Source organism: Enhydra lutris, unplaced genomic scaffold, assembly GCF_002288905.1.
Source record: "Enhydra lutris kenyoni isolate GAN:26980312 unplaced genomic scaffold, ASM228890v2 scaffoldscaffold26, whole genome shotgun sequence".
NCBI classification, from domain to species: Eukaryota; Metazoa; Chordata; class Mammalia; order Carnivora; family Mustelidae; genus Enhydra; species Enhydra lutris.
The window spans coordinates 4,175,107-4,191,927 of record NW_019154110.1 but is presented as its reverse complement, the minus strand read 5'-3'; the positions used below and the strand labels follow the sequence as shown (position 1 = coordinate 4,191,927).

General features: G+C 41.6%; 1 protein-coding gene and 1 pseudogene across 1 annotated transcript in view; one reads left to right on the top strand and one right to left on the bottom strand.

The window, feature by feature from the left end:
* Nucleotides 1-8,760, bottom strand: part of LOC111151341 (NUFIP2, FMR1 interacting protein 2) — a 32,421-nt gene extending 23,661 nt beyond the window's left edge. The window contains exons 1-2 of the mRNA XM_022509284.1: nucleotides 8,412-8,760; nucleotides 469-2,193 (exon numbers count right to left, since the gene is read on the bottom strand). Of these exons, the coding sequence (XP_022364992.1) occupies nucleotides 469-2,193; nucleotides 8,412-8,697 (2,011 nt within the window). The 5' untranslated portion in view covers nucleotides 8,698-8,760. The remainder of the gene's footprint in view (nucleotides 1-468; nucleotides 2,194-8,411) is intronic.
* Nucleotides 8,761-14,796: 6,036 nt separating this feature from the next.
* LOC111151644 lies at nucleotides 14,797-15,745 on the top strand (annotated as a pseudogene).
* Nucleotides 15,746-16,821: the final 1,076 nt, after the last annotated feature.

Below are 16,821 nucleotides of genomic sequence, written 5' to 3'. Positions count from 1 at the left end.
TTTTTGGACTCCTCCTCAAAAACGCTGCTCCTACTCATTTTACACATATTAGAACTATCAAGTGAGCTCACTAATAAAGAAGCGTTATGATATAAAAAGCAAAGGAGAAGGAACATCTGTTCAAAGAAAAATTTTAAAAACAACCTAAGAGAAAATATGTCATCCCTTTAGGCACAACCCCACCCTTCTTCACTCTTTGAACTAAGTGTAGGAAGTCAAATACACTTGTATATATATATTTTTTTAAATGCTTTTAAGTTGAAAAAAAAAATTTTTCTTCAAAATAGTACTATTGCCAGAGACCCTGAATTAGTTTATCAGCAGCTTTATCCACTGTTACTGTCAACTTAGTTCACAAATTCTTAAACAATCTCATAGTAATTTCCAAAATTCACCCTTAATACACCAGCTAATAAATATAAGTTAAATCGACCAGTAAGAATCTTTATATAAGAAAAAAAGAGTTACCTTTAGTGTGATATACAATAGCAGCCCTCAGGTCAAAAGAACCCCAGCTATCATTTCTTTCTAGGCCTCTCTGGTATCTCTGTTCTTTGGCGGAGCCTAACAAAGTGTTCGTAGGAGACGCCAGAGGATTTTGATTTTCTATCTCGTAGTCCTTGGAGAGAAACACTAAAGCACCTTGACTACTGGTGTCTGCTTTTTGCAGGTCACCTATATGACTGGGTTCCAAGGATAAGGCTCCACTCTCACTAGTAGTCCCAGATTTTAGAATGCTACCCAGAACTTGAGGACTAGTCCGTTTTTCCAGCTCATAAGCCTTGGGAAACACAGGATGCTCAGTTCCTGAGGGGATTATTTCAGCACCCTGTGAAACCAAAGTGGCAGGATATTCCCCTTGAAATGTCACCTCCATCACTTTATGATCTGATGACTTCCCAATAACAGTCTCAGGGCCAGCACTGGGCTCATTTATAAATGATAAACCCCACTGATTCTGGAAGATATCCCCCAGGTTTTGCTGATCTGTTTGAGAGGGCAGATCCACTTGTGCTGTGCTCAACAGCACAGTTTGCATATTTGAAGGATAGATAAAAAGGCTAGATTTAATTTGTTCAACAGCTGCTGAAGTCAGACTCATGTCCTGGAGAACTGAATCAGTCCCAGAAGAGATGGGTGTTAGAGTATTAGCAGCAGTAGTTAGCAGTGGCTGACCCCCTGGAGAATACACACTTGCATCAGTCCCTGCTAAAACAGGCCCATTAGAAAAGTTGGCCGAAGTAACAGATTTCAGCGCTGACATAGGGACCTGGGATAACCGACTTGAAGATTGGGTCTGAGTTTCCCCAGTAGATGACGAAGAAGATGAAGATGAAGATGGCGACACAGAAGAATTCTGTACAGTTTTGTTGAGGTTTTCCTTAACTTTGCTTGCATAACTTATTTTAGGAACTATTTTAGCGCTGCTATTGTCCACTGGAAAAACGGGGGGTGGTTTAAATAGGGTCCACGAGTCCTCTTTGGAGGTAACAGCAGAAGCATGCTTTCCTTTGGGCCGATCATCAAACTTTTTGCTGCTCACACCAGGTTTAATATCAGAACTTTTCCGGAGCACATCACCCACAGCAGGTTTTCCTCGATTTGTTCCTCCAGGCCCAGTTTCATACTTCCAAATGGGCTTCGAACCATCTACTCGATTTCCCTTTTGTTCACTGTAGTCAGGCTTGAAAGTTTCAAGTCCCTGTTTTAAGGTTGGGACACTGGTCTCTTGTTGCATTATTTTGTCCTGAACTAAATTAAGGTTTTCACAACCCTTGGCACTATTGCGCCTAGCTTTCCTTTTTTTAGGAGTGGTATATCCGCTCTCAGATCCACTACCATCGTTATCTGCTCCTTTGCCCATATAACCATTAGTAATATAGCCAGAATTATTTGTTACAACACCATTTGGAATTGCTACTGTATCAGTCTTGTCTACAGACTGGTTCTCTCCAGATTTATTTTCATAAGATTTCCCATTCTTTTTGTCCATACTGTTTTTCTGCATGAAATTCCTGGTTTTAATTCCTGCTTTCCCAAAGGTGCTGGCCTTTACAGTCTGCTTCAGATTAGTGTCTACAATTTGTTGGTTGCCATTGAGGACCCTGGAAATAGGGCTGGTAGCTTCATCAGAACCCAGGCTCTTTAAAGATATTTCTCTTTCTCCAGCATTACCGTTTAGTTCACCATAGCCTAGAGGGGGAAAAAAAGGTTTTTTTTTTAAACAATTACAATATACAGATTACAACAGTACCTAACTTTTTTTTTTTTTTTAAGATTTTATTTATTTGAAAGAGATCACAAGTAGGCAGAGAGGCAGGCAGAGAAAGAGAGAGAGAGAGAGGAAGAGAAGCAGGCTTACCGCTGAGCACAGGACCCTGGGATCAGGACCTGAGCTGAAGGCAGAGGCTTTAACCCACTGAGCCACCCAGGCACCCCAATAGTACCTAACATTTAAAGACACTATGCTAGGAGCATTAGCTTGACTATCTGTTATTATTTCACAACTACGAGAAAACATTTGTGAGCCCCGTGAAGTCTACCAAGCAAGAGACTGAACCAAGCTGGAATTCAAACCAAAGTCTGAGGTCAGGAAGAACAAGACCTCTTAAACTGTATGCCATACTCTCTCATCTAACAATCAACTTACCCATTGTTCTCACAGGCTGTTGTAAAATTTCCTTTACAATTAAGAGCAGAGCTACCCTCTGGGCAAAAATCAAGTTATGTTGATACATTAATTGTATGTATTACAGTAAAATTAAAAAATCTCTTTCTAGGGCCACCTGGGTGGCTCAGTTAAACATCTGCCTTAACTCAGGCCCTGATCTCAGGGTCCTGGGATTGAGCCCCACATCATCAGGCTCCTTGTTCAGCATGGAGTCTATTTCTCCCCTGACAACTGTCTACCCCTCCCCGCTGCTCGTGCTCTCTCTCAAATAAATAAAATCTTAAAAAAAAAAAAAAAAATATATATATATATATATATATATATATATATCCCTTTCTATGGCTGGTAGTCACCATAAGCAGTTTCTACTGCATTCTGCTAAAGAAAAATCTAATACTTGTAAAATTTTTCTATACTAGTCTTGAATTTATTTTAACATTTCCCAGACATTAGATCATACTATTTATGTATGAAACCAAAATACCTATGTACCAATGTTTCTAACTCTTTTAAGATACATTTTCTTCATTTTATATCTGGGTAAGAAGACTCTCAGAGAAATTAACTTGCCCAAGTCACAAAGTAAAGAACTGGAAATGTCAACTACAGCCTGCCTATGACATAGTTTCCTATTACTATGTAATACTGCCTACAAGTGATGCAGTATTATTTACTAACAAAACTACAATGCAAGTTATTTAATTTATTTATTTTTAAAGATTTTATTTATTTGACAGAGAGATACAGCTAGAGGGAACACAAGCAGGTAAGTGGGCGAGGAAGAAGCAGGCTTCCCGCTGAGCAGGGAGCCTAATGTGGGGCTTGTTCCCAGAACCCCGATCATGACCTGAGCCAAAGACAGACATCTAATGACAGAGCCACCCAGGAACCTTGAAAGGTATTTAATTTTAAAACGTGTTATGGTGTTCAAGTTTCAGACTTTCAACTGCCATAAACAGTTTATTACCATACGTTATTCAACTAGGCTAACAACAGTTTTTTCCCATTTCCTTACCAGTTAAACAGTGATATTAGTTATCCATCTTTCTATGAAATGTTCCCAAAAGCATTTTGAGGTCAAGTAATTAGAAACAGATACATAACAGAAGGATACACACAAATTCATTTAAGGGAGTTTTTTAGGGGACTGTGGGAGGGGCATCCAATCAGAATACTAAATAATTTGCCTTTGTCACTTTTATTCATTCATTCTTATGGGTCTTTAGCCTGTGAAGGCTAAAAGGAATGTGAGCTGTATATTCTTGTTTTGAAATTGTTTTAATTCCCAATACAGTAAACATCAATAGATACATAACCCACAGTAAAAGCTCTTTGTGAATTTTAAAAGCATAACGGATCTAAGGTTTTTGGTTTTTTTTTTTTAAAGATTTTATTTATTTATTTGACAAAGATCACAAGTAAGCTGAGAGGCAGACAGAGAGAGAGAGAGAGAGAGAGAGAGAGGAGGAAGCAGGCTCCCTGCTGAGCAGGAAAGCCTGACGCGGGGCTCGATCCCAGGACCCTGAGATCATGACCTGAGCCGAAGGCAGAGGCCTCAACCCACTGAGCCACCCAGGTGCCCCTAAAGATTTTATTTATTTATTTGACAGAGAGATAGATCACAAGTAGGCAGAGAGGCAGGCAGAGAGAGAGAGGGAAGAGGGCTCCCTGCGGGGCTCGATCGGGATGCGGGGCTCCATCGGGATTGTGGGATCATGACCTAAGCCGAAGGCAGAGGCTTTAACCCACTGAGCCACCCAGGCACCCCTTGGTTTTTTTTTTTTTCAAGTGTGAGAACCATTGTTTTAAAATAATTTGATGTGGAACAGAACAGTCTGGGAAGATGCACAACAGGATTTACTATAATTTTAAGGCACTCATTCCGTATCAGAGAAAAAGATAAGGATGCTACGAATGAACAAAGGCATTTTCTCCTACTGTATTAACTTTCAGAAAATAACTCAAGACTATAATCGTTCCTAAGATGCAGTGGCACAAAACTTGTACCACAAAAAATTTATTTTGTTAAAGCTCTTTTGCAGAGTTGTATTTAAATTTTTTTGACTGCTGAATGTGTTTTTTGGATAGCCAATCAAATCAAACTTTTGGTGGAAAAATTCTAACTATGAAACTACTAGTAAAGAAGAGACCATTCCTTAGGATGTTTTCTGAAAGTTTCTTTTTTTTTTTTTTCTTTAGAAAAGCAGCAAGTTCCTAAATAGAGGCTCTCATTGTTTTTAACAGATCCAAGTTTACCTGTGTACCCCTAAACTAAAACAAAACAAACAAACAAAACAAAAAAAAACACTACATACACCATTTCATGCTAACAGGCCAAACAAAGATTTTGTACTCTTGGGCCTATTAGTCATAACTTTCTCAAAGGTAAGCAATCTTAAGGAAAAAAAAATCCAATGTCCAAACTAACCTGAACCAAAGCCAAGACTTTTAAGTGAACCAGAATAGTTTTTCCTGAAATTACTAATATTTAGTGGTTCCAGTATCAGGAATCACCTAACAATTTAATAACAGCTCAAAAAACACTATACTTCCACTCCCAAGTTTTAGTAACAAAAAACATTTCTCATTTAACTGAAGTTTTTTTCCAGGGGCACCTGGGTGGTTCAGTCAGTTAAGCATCTGCCTTATGCTCAGGTCATGATCTCAGAGCCCTGGTCTAGTGGGGAGACTGCTTCTCCCTCTCCCTCAGCACCCCCCCCCCAACCCCATCATGCTCTCTTTCTCTCTCAAATAAAGTCTTTAAAATTTTTTTCTATAGAAACTTACACAAAGTGTGTAAGAGACATTTTCTTTTAAAAACTTAGGTATTTAAGGGGCGCCTGGGTGGCTCAGTGGGTTAAGCCGCTGCCTTCGGCTCAGGTCATGATCTCAGGGTCCGGGGATCGAGTCCCGCATCAGGCTCTCTGCTCAGCAAGGAGCCTGCTTCCCTCTCTCTCTCTCTCTCTCTCTGCCTGCCTCTCCGTCTACTTGTGATCTCTCTCTGTCAAATAAATAAATAAAATCTTTTAAAAAACAAAAAAACAAAAAAACTTAGGTATTTAAGAAAAAATGCAGATACCACAGAATCACTGAGAGAAATCAAAGGGCTCTTTGCACTTTCACTATTCAGGTCTGCCATGCTAAAGCATCTAACCCTATTTTAAATGGACTCTGCAAAACTTCAGTCCTAATAAATCTAGCTTTTGGATTAGAAACCCAAATTACTGAACACATTTGGCCCTCTCTTGCGCCCTCTTCTGGAAAAAGAAAACGGGTTCCTCTTTATAGGTTTGTGGGTAATGGGTCATAAAAGCCCACTTCAACATATTACAGACACATTTCAAAAATGCTCGGTTTTCTTAGTAAATTAGCATTATACATGTTGACGCCACAGTACCGTGACCAGGCCACACATGGAAAACTGTTCATCCCAAATTGTTTACATTCTCTCAAAATCGCTAAGCCCAGTTTCCCCTCTTTATCCTCTTCCTGGATTAGACATACTACTTTGAAGAATGCCGGAGGATGAATGGTTCAGGGGCTCTTCTGTATGTAGAGACGATTCCTGCAGGGGTGGGGTATATTAATACCTGACCAACTAAATAAAATTTTCCAATCTGAACAGTAATACTACTTTATATTCCAAGCAACCACGATAAAGATTTTCTTTCCTCTAAACTGAAAAAGACCTAAGGTTAAAACATTTAGTGATGTATATCTTCTTATAGTTTTCAAACTGTTCCAAATCCGTTAAGATTAATTCCCAATACACGTTTATGTTCATTTCTACTGCACACCTGATGTCCCTACCCCCAAAAGCGGAAAATCTGGCATTCCAATTTCAGTCTTCAAATTACATTAAATCTTCAACAGAACAGTATTTTTTCTCCAGCTCTCAGTAACTGTTTGTATCACATCTGATATGCTGGGTTTAACATCCATTTTCTCACCATTCCCTTCACTCATTTCTCTTCCAATTTATAAAGAACCTTTAATTTGTAAAAATCTGCCTGGTCACAAACTTTTAAAGTTCATTTCTTCTCAAATGTTTTCTAAAATGACTTTTACCCTCAATTTAACATTGTTCAAATCAAGAGTTTGGGGCTCGGCATCAATTTGAAAGTAGGAAAACACCTTTCCTTTTTACAGGGAAAAAAGCCTCGTCCAAGGCAAGATGGTAGTGAACCAACCGCATGGATGAACCACCTCGTTTCTCCTTTAAGGACAAGAAACAGGGGTCAAAAAAAAAACTCGCCCGCTACCCCATCCAATCATTTTTCTAATCTCGCTCCTCAAAATCACCACCCAAGCCCAGAAAGTAAATGCTGGGGGGCTTGAGAGAGCTAAACAAGCTTTTTTTGTAAAAAATGAGCTGTTAGAAGGAAAGGGCCCAAGTGAAAGCCTGAGAGGCGGAGTCGTGAGCGAACCTGGCAGGAGACGAGGTTCCTGTGGCAGAAAAACTCGTGACCGGGGAGCCTGGTTCCCGCTGGGTACCCCACCCGGCCTTCAGGCACCGCCTCTACCCAAAATGTACCCCCCCCCCCCGCCAGCCCTCCTGCCCCAAGGAGCGCCGCGGCCGCCGCCCGCGGCCTCCTGCTCCTGGCTCCACTTCGAGGCCGGCTCCTCTCCCGGACCGCCCGCGCCTCCCGCCGCACCCGGGAGCGGGAAACGCGGCCGCCGGCGCGCGGGGCCCGGTGCAGGCCGCTCCCCTCGTGGCCGCTTCCCTCCCCCACCCCAACCGCCCCCGCCCCTCACCCCAGGGACCCGCCCGGGGCCGCGCGGCCGCCACCGGGTTACACAACCCGGCTGGCGACGGGGGGAGGGGCGGCCACGGGCTGGGGGCGACGGCGCCCCCGCAGTGCGGGTGGCAAGGCGGCCGCGGGTGGGGATCCCGAGACCCCCAGCTCCGCCGCGCCGAGCCCCCTCGACACCCTTCCCCCTCCGCTCCTCAGTGGGCCGGAGTCGGTGACAGGAATCGGCTTCCAACATGGCGGACAGGAAGCGGCCCCGCGAGGAGGAGAGAACATTCCAGCCGCGCCGGCTCTGGGGGGGAGCGGGCCCGGGGCGCCGGCCTCGCGAGGAGCCGTGAGGGTAGACTGCGGGGTCCGCTGCCCAAGAGGGGGCGTCTAGAGGTGCAAATGATTCGAGAGATGAGGGGTCCCGGCCGCCCCCCAGACGGGGAACCCCAAGGCCACAGGTGGGCTTGGGGTGGCGAGTGAGGGAGGACACTTCCTCAACTCTGTCCACCTACCCTCGCCTCGCCGCCTGCAAAAGGGTCTCGCGACACCACCCGAGTAGGGATTCGCCAGGCCTTCTTGAGCTACACCCGGAAGGCTTCTGGCGGGGGGAGCTGTGGTCACCCCAACTCAGGGCCACCAGATTAAGGTTCCTCCGGGGCCTCAGGAAGGTAAACGGGAAAGGAATAATAAGGCTAGACTTCTAAGGCCGACCCTCCGGGTCTCCCTCCAGCCCTGGCGGGGGCCGGGAAGGTCACACTGGCCTGATTGGGCCTCTCCCGTGCTGAGGGGAAGGAGAGGGCGCTGCAAACCCCGCGGCCCAGCCCGGGCTTTGGGAGAATGGAAGGGGGCTTCCCCAGACCCGCAGGTCACAGAGACACACAAACACACACACGCACACACACCGCTCCGACCGCGTCCGCGCTTTCCACATCCAGCCCCACCCCCATCTCCCCTACCCCCCACCCCCATTCCCCTTCCCCCACTCGTCCTCCCTCCCAGACCTGTTTTCTTCTTCGGCGTTTCCTGGTGCTGCTGGAGGGCGTGTTTCTGCTCATGTTTCAGCGCCTTCGGCTGGGCCTTGGGGCTGCCCTCGGCTCCATGCTGCAGGTATTGGTGAGGCTGCTGGTGATGGTGGTGGTGATGGTGGTTGTGGCTGTGGTTGTAGAAATAATAATGGTGGTGGTGGTGCGGCTGCTGCTGCTGTTGCTGCTGCTGCTGGGGGTGATGGTGAGGATGGTGGTGGCTGTGATGGTGCTGAGGCTGTGGCTGGCCGGGCTTCTCCTCCATTGAAAGCGGCTGGGACTCCCTGGCTGAGGCTGCGGGCTGCTGCACCGTCAGGATCTGAGACTGCTTCTCGGGGCTCACTCAGTATATCTGAGCGCGTCTAGCCAGCGCACTGGTTAACCGAGCGATCCTGCGAGATTGGCAGCGACGCTCCAGCAATCAGGAGCCACGCTGGGCCACAGGCCCCGCCCCTAGCCCAAATCCTCTTTCCTTCCCCTTCGCCACAGCCTCTTGGCCAACGCCACTTACCCTGTGCAACCTCACAGGGCCGGGCCTTCAACGTCAGCACTATGGCTCTCTCTTCTGTCGCTTTCTCTCCTTCACCGCGCAGTCGGCGAACGGCACTTTCTACACTCCTTACCCGCAAGCAAACTCACGTCGAGTGTAGCAGATTCCACTGGCGATTCCACTGGCAATTCCACTGGCTCGGGGAGCCATCTGTTGGGTTTTGCACCTCCTAGAATCTGTTGGCTTTTTTTTTTTTTTTTTTTTAATCCTTTTCCGGGTAACCAGAGGAGAAGCTCAGTTCCCTTAACCCTGAGACCACTAAAGGGGCAATACAAAAAGAGGAAATAAATACATTTTTTTTTAAAGAACACAAGCGCTTCACAATCCCGTAGATCATTTTGTATTCTGGATTCATTTTGCTTTGTATTCATATGCTAATCTTTTCCTTTCCACGAAGGGATTATAGGGTTCCACAATGGGGTATCTGTGTAATTTTCTAAGAGGGCACAAAGGGTTTAAATCATTGTTTCTTTGTAGTTGGAGGCAAGGGAGAGCGGGAGGAATGAAAATCTACAATCTACAGTGAAGTAGTTTTGTTGTTGTTGAGTTGTTGTTGTTGTTGTTAACCCAGGTGAGGTCAACTACAGAACCAAGATAAATTGTAGAATATGAAGTTTCAAGAGCGAAAGGGCACTTTAAAAGTTACTAAGTTAAAAAAAAATTTTGCGTGTATGGAAAATAATGGAATTTAAATACTCTTGCTCTTGTAATGTTGGTTTAATTTATCCTGCATTATCACATCACAGCCTGATGTTAGGAACATTGTGAGTGAGAGTGATTACTCAGGAAGGAAGAGAAGGGTTGTGTTGAGGAGGGGCACAGGGGTACCCTTTGATAATATTTTATTTCTTGAGCTAGATAGTAATGACACATGTATTTGCTTTAGAATTACTTCTTAAACCGAGTATGTATATATATATTATACTATTTTCAGTATATGTTACATTAGGGGGATTTTTTTAAATTTACAATTTTTAAAAATTTTTTTTTTTTTTTTAGATTTTATTTATTTGTCAGAGAGGGAGAGAGAGCGAGCGAGCACAGGCAGACAGAATGGCAGGCAGAGGGAGAAGCAGGCTCTCCGCCGAGCAAGGAGCCCGATGTGGGACTAGATCCCAGGACGCTAGGATCATGACCTGAGCCGAAGGCAGCTGCTTAACCAACTGAGCCACCCAGGCGTCCCTAAATTTACAATTTTTAAATATACAGTTCGGTGGCAGTAAGTACATTCACATTGTTGTGCAACCATCACCACTGTGCATCTCCAGGACTTCTACATCCCAAACTGAAACTCTGCAGCCATTAAACCATAATTCCCCTTTTCTCCTTCCCCACATTCCCTTTTAACCAATATTTTCTTTTCTGTCTCTGTGATACCTCATACTAGTCAAACGATACAATATCTAATCTTTTGTGTCTGGCTTATTTCACTTAACCCATCTTCCAGGTTCATTGTATTGTAGTATGTATCAAATTTTCCTTCAGTTTTAAAGCTGAATGATAGTCCATTGTATGTATATGCCCCATATTGTTTATCCATTCATTTGGCAATGGACCTACGGATTGTTTCCTCCGTGTATATTTTACAGTTTTTAAAATGTGGCTCCAGGAGTACCTGGCTGGCTCTGTCAGTGACATGTGACACTTTACCTTAGGTTGTGAGCTTGAGCCCCACGTTGGGTGTGAAGATTATTTAAAAATAAAATTCTGGGGTGCCTGGGTGTCTCATTCCTTAGGCGTCTGCTTTCGGCTCTGGTCATGATCCCTGGTCCTGGGATAGTGCTCCCTGCTCAGTGGGAAGCCTGCTTTTTCCTCTCCCACTCCCCCCTGCTTGTATTCCCTCTCTCACTGTGTCTCTCTCTCCCAAATAAATAAATAAAATCTTTTGGAAAATAAATAAACATCCCAAATAAATAAATAAATAAATAAAATGGCTGGATTTATTATGGCAGGACAATATTAAAGGAACAAAGAAGCTTTAAGGGAAAAATCTGTGCTCTGAAATTAGTGAATATCAACACAAAAGCAGAATTAAAAGGTAAAAACCTTTTTACAACAGCATATGTCGGGGAATTCAGACAACCATGACCAGATATTGGCTTGTTCTTTATAGTGAAGGATTTGTGTCACCTTGCTAAAATTTGAAGAAAGACCCATTTAGGGTGTGATGGGGAGTACATTTACCTAATTTTGAAAACTTAAACCCCAATAATAACATTGTGACAAATAAGTCTTTCCCATTGAGTAGTATTCCATCACTTTCTCATCTACTGAAAAAGAAATAAAAGTGCATGTACAAGTTAGAATTATGTTGATAGGGTTTTAGATTCCTTTCCTGACTTAGACATTTAGTTGGAAGGCAAGAATTCCTGAGTTCTAACTTCTGTTTCTCCCTTTTCTACATTACAGTTGCAGGCAAACCAAAAGCATTTACTCTGAGTTTCTGACTTACCACACCTTAGCCTACCTTACTTTCTTCACATACAGTTGAATGAATTTTAGGAAATTTGGCTTCAGGTGCTTTAGTTACTATGAATGTTGCCTTAATAGCATGTAGCAGCATGGAGAAAGGCTTGTGATATGACATAAGAAAAAATGCAGAATATTAAATTCTATGTATGCTACCATCATAACCTTGTAAAAACATGAATATTTAAAAATAAGTATGGAAATACGGGATGAGAATATGTACCTTTTCTTTCATCTGATTTTTCTAAAAGTTTTATATAAAATGTTTGAAATGTGCCATGTATTTGAAAACAATGATGCCATAATATCAAACCTCTGTGAAAAGAGAATAATTGGGTATTCTTATTTCAAGCATTTCTTTTTAAAGATTTTATTTATTTATTTGACAGACAGAGATCACAAGCAGGCAGAGAGGCAGGCAGAAAGACAGGGGGAAGCAGGCTCCCCGCTGAGCAGAGAGCCCGATGGTGCTGGGCTCTAACCCTCTGAACCACGCAGGCGCCCCTATTTCAGACATTTTTTAAATAGCATCTGCATTAAGGAGAAAAACACAACAGGAAACTATAACAAGTCTGGTAAAATTACGGATGCTTTTGTTCCCCTTTTCTCTATTTTCCAAGTGTTCTGTTATGTAGTTATTACTTTTCATAACATTTTAAAAAAATTAAAGTAATAAAAAATTGAATCTGTACAATCCTTTGAAATCCATTTTACAGCTTATTTTACCTACAGTCAATGTGGGAAGTTTTTTGTTTTTTGTTTTTTTTCTCTTAAAGATTTTATTTATTTATTTATTTGACAGAGCGAGAACACAAAAAAGGGAGCAGCAGAGGGAGAGGGAGAAGCAGGCCTCCCGCCAAGCAGGGAGCCCAAGGCGGGACCAATCCCAGGACCCTGGGATCCCCACCCACGCTGAAAGCAGACACCCAACTACCTGAGCCACCCAGGCACCCCCAATGTGGGAAGTTTTAATGGTGATAGGAAGTAGGTTAGTGTTTTAACTATTGCTATAATCCTAGTTGTTAATATTTATTGAGCATTCACTATGTGTCAGGAACTGTACCAAGTATTTTATCTTTGTTTTCATTTGTAACTTTTTAAGATAGATACTAAGTCTGTTTGATAAGGAATTTGAGATAAGGAATATGAGGCCTGAATTAGTTAAGAGAATTGCTTATAATTGAAAGCCACCAAGTTTATAACAGGGCCTGAAATAGATGCCAGATTGGCTGGATAGAAAGAATTTCTAACACTATCAAAGTGATATACATTTCTTTCTTTCTTTTTTTTTTTAAAGATTTTATCCATTTTTTTGACAGACAGAGCTCACAAGTAGGCAGAGAGGCAGGCAGAGAGAGGGAGGTGGAAGCAGGCTCCCTGCTGAGCAGAAAGCCCAATGCGGGGCTCGATCCCAGGACCCTGGGACCATGACCCGAGCCAAAGGCAGAGGCTTTAACCCACTGAGCCACCCAGGTGCCCCGTAATATACATTTCTAAAACTTTAGTAAACTTCTGAAAAAACATTCATGCTGTATCACAACCACTGTGAAGATGGTGTCTTGTTATTAACAGAGGCAGGGTATACTCTGAAGCTAATGAAGGTTCAGGGCCCTTCAGTGCACAGGCCCCTCCAAATTCCTAGAAATGACCTTTTGAAAGAGTTAGATATTTTTTCATTATTTTGTAAAAATTTTTAAAGTAATATGTTTTTGTATTTTATTCCTTAATGAGGGAAGACTCCCAATTTGAGGTTCACCCTGGTTAACAGTCATTTGGGAATCTCAGAAGTGTTGTAACTCAATAGGTACTTTAAAAGGGTATAGTCATATTTTATAATGATATGGGAAAATATTGACACTATAATTCAAGTGCAAAAAGCAAAGTAACAAATTCTATATACACATTATTGTTGCGTATAAAATATGCATTCAAAGACTATGAGGGAACTTGAAAAATGAAAGCAATAAAATCTTTTTATTCATTTGCTCATTCACAAATATTGATTAGACATTTTTTAATGTACCAGGTATTATGCTTTTTGTTATTTGGGTGTCATTTGTTTGTTTCATTTCATTTTATTTTTTAAAGTTTATTTATTTAAATAATCTCCATACCCAATATGGGGCTCAAATTCATGACTCCCAATATCAAAAGCCACACGTTCTTCCAACTGAGCCAGCCAGGTACCCCTTGTTTTATTTTTTTAATCCATTTCTCTTATTGATTCAGTTTTGGAACTTGGTTAAATATATTTGCAAGACTGTCTTAATTATCAAATGAAATGACTTTTTATACACCTTTAATCTTATACTTCGTGTACTATGACAACTTAAGAGATCTAGAAATATTTAACTCTCCAGACCTCAGTTTTTTCCTCTCTAAAATAGGAGAATGGGCAAAGAGGCCTCCAAATTTTTTCCCATTCTAACATGTAATGATTGTATATCTCTGCTCATTCTTCCCAGATTGATTAGCCCTTTATTTCATTATAATAAAAGTATACCACAGCAGGAAATTTAGCTGATAAAATTTGAGTTTTTCAATGGTAACAATTGATTATAACTTTACAGAAATAATAATCAGAAACAATATTATGTAGTTTTATATAAATAGAAATTGGCTTTCTGATGATAGTTCCAGTTTCAAAATGAGGCAAATCACTAGTAACATCCACTGTTTTATTTCAGCAGGGAAAGAATTTTATTCATGTATATTTCCTTTAGATCTTAATATTTTTGCCTAGAGGCACTAACTTCAAAAAACTTTCAAAGGAATTGAACAGAGGTATGGGTAAATTAGGTTAGTCTTTTAATAACTGGAATATGACAACTTTTCTAAATATGAAAGTTTTACAAAGTGACATTTTGCTTTTATGAAAAGTATTATGGGAAAAGTTTGAGGGAGAAAACTACAGCAGAATAGTCTATATTCTGTAGTCAGACAAAAATGAGATGGGATCTCTATTTTGAAACTGCTTAGCTTAGTGACCTGGCTTGGGCAAATTATTTAACCTCTCTAAGGCTTAGTTTACTCAGCTGAAAAAAGGAAGTAATATTAGTGCTTAACTCACAAGGTGTAGTGAAGTTTAAATAAGATAATATACACAAAGTTGTTGAGTATAGTGTTTATAATATTAGTCAGTGGTGTCAAATATCAAATGTTAGTGATACCAAATGTTAGATACCAAATATCTAAATATTAGATATATCAAGATAAACTCTCAGATATATTTCATTAAAGAAACTGAGTTTCAGAGAAATCAGTTAGCAAGTTAACCAAGAATAGAGTGTTTTCCCAGTTTTTGAAATGATAGACAAATAGCCCTTTGGCTGTCTGAGCCACACTATGGTGGTAGGTAAGAGCAAGCACTTTATGAAAGGCTGCAAAAAGGTTGCCAAGAAGAAAGTGGCTAATCCATTTTCTAGAAATATAGTATGATGTGAAAGCACCAGCTGTGTTCAATATAAGAAATAAAAACACTAGTCTAGAGCACTCAAGGAATGAAAATTGCATTTGATGGCCTCAAGGGTGGAGTTTTTGAAGTAAGCCTTGCTGATCTGCAGAACGATGAAGTTGCATTTAGAAAATCCAAGCTAATTACTGAGGATGTTCAGGGCAAAAACTGCCTGACTAACTTCCATGGCATGGATTTTACCAGTGACAAAATGTGCTCCATGATCAAAAATGGCAGACTGAGGTTGAAGCCCATGTTGATGTCAAGACTACCAATGGTTATTTTCTCTATCTATTTTGTTGTTGGTTTTACTAAAAATCTCCATTATCAGGGGCGCCTAGGTGGCTCAATCAGTTAAGGATTGGACTCTTGATCTCAGCTCAGGTGTTGATCTCATGGTCATGAGTTCGAGCCCCAAACTGGGCTCCACGCTGAGCTTGGAGCCTTCTTTAAAAAAAGAAAAAAAGAAAAAACTCAAATAATCAGATTTGGAAGACCTCTCCCACTAAAGCACCAACAGTTCTGCCAAATCCAGGGGAAGATGATGGAAATCATGACCTGAGAGGAGCAAACCAATGATTTGAAAGAAGTGGTCAATAAACTGATTCCAGGCAGCACTGGAAAAGACATAGAAGAGGCTTGCCAATCTGTTCCTCCACTCCATAATGTCTTTGTTTGAAAAGTGAAGATGCTGAAAACCCTGAATCTGTATGGGGAAAACTCATGGGACTTCATGATGAAGGTGGCCGGTAGTTCTGAAAAAAAACAACTTAGGATGAGACAGGTGCTGAAGTTGAACAAGCCGATAGATAAGAGCCACCAGTCCAAGAAGCTGTTTAAAATTCAGACTTTTAATGGCGACCAAAAGTCTTATTATGTTGAAGAAAAAAGGCAAATGTCAGCTAAAAGCAGTAGTGCATTCCATCTCAATAGCAGTCCTCTTCAAATAGCACGTGCAGAGTTGGCTTTTACTTTCTTCTCTTTTGCTTTTCTGTTTTCTCTAAATGTTGTACATTGAGCATTTATTCCTTTTACTAAAAAAAAAAAAAAAAGAAAGTTGTTTCTTTTTTTAAAGATTCTCTTCATTCACCCGACAGACAGAGATCACAAGCAGGCAGAGAGGCAGGCAGAGAGAGAGGAAGGGAAGCAGGCTCCCCGCTGAGCAGAGAGCCCGATGCGGGGCTCGATCCCAGGACCCTGAGATCATGACCCGAGCCGAAGGCCGAGGCTTCAACCCACTGAGCCACCCAGGCGCCCCTAAAAGAAAGTATTAAAAAATGAATGAGTTGGGGCACCTGGGTGGCTCAGTGGGTTAAAGCCTCTGCCTTCAGCTCAGGTCATGATCTCAGGGTCCTGGAATTGAGCCCCGCATCAGGCTCTCTGCTCAGCGGGGAGCCTCCTTCCCCCTCTCTCTCTCTCTGCTTGCCTCTCTGCCTACTTGTGATCTCTGTCTGTCAAATAAATAAATAAAATCTTTTAAAAAAATGAATGAGTTCAACATCCAATTATCCTATGAACATGGGGAAAAAAAAAAAAAAAAAGCCAAGAGAATTTATCTGCCATTTTGGATTCCTTTTTGAGTTCCCAGTAGATGAAATGAATTTATGTTTGAATGAATCCATAAGTATTTAGTTGTCAGGACGTATTCTCAGTTTGTTGGAGTCCATAATTAAATGCATCCAGAAGTTGTATAAAAGGTCACTCCCTAAGAATAAAACTGGTAAGACTCCACATAAACCGGATGAAATTAACCACTAATAGGGAATCTGGTCAGTGTGATTGGAATGCCTAAGAACCTATAAGAAAATAAATAGTATAGCCATGAAAGCTACAACATATCAATTTTATCCCCACCCATTCTCTTTTGGTGTTTTAAAATTAGCATTTCAAAAGTTATGTGATTGGTTTTGTGTTAG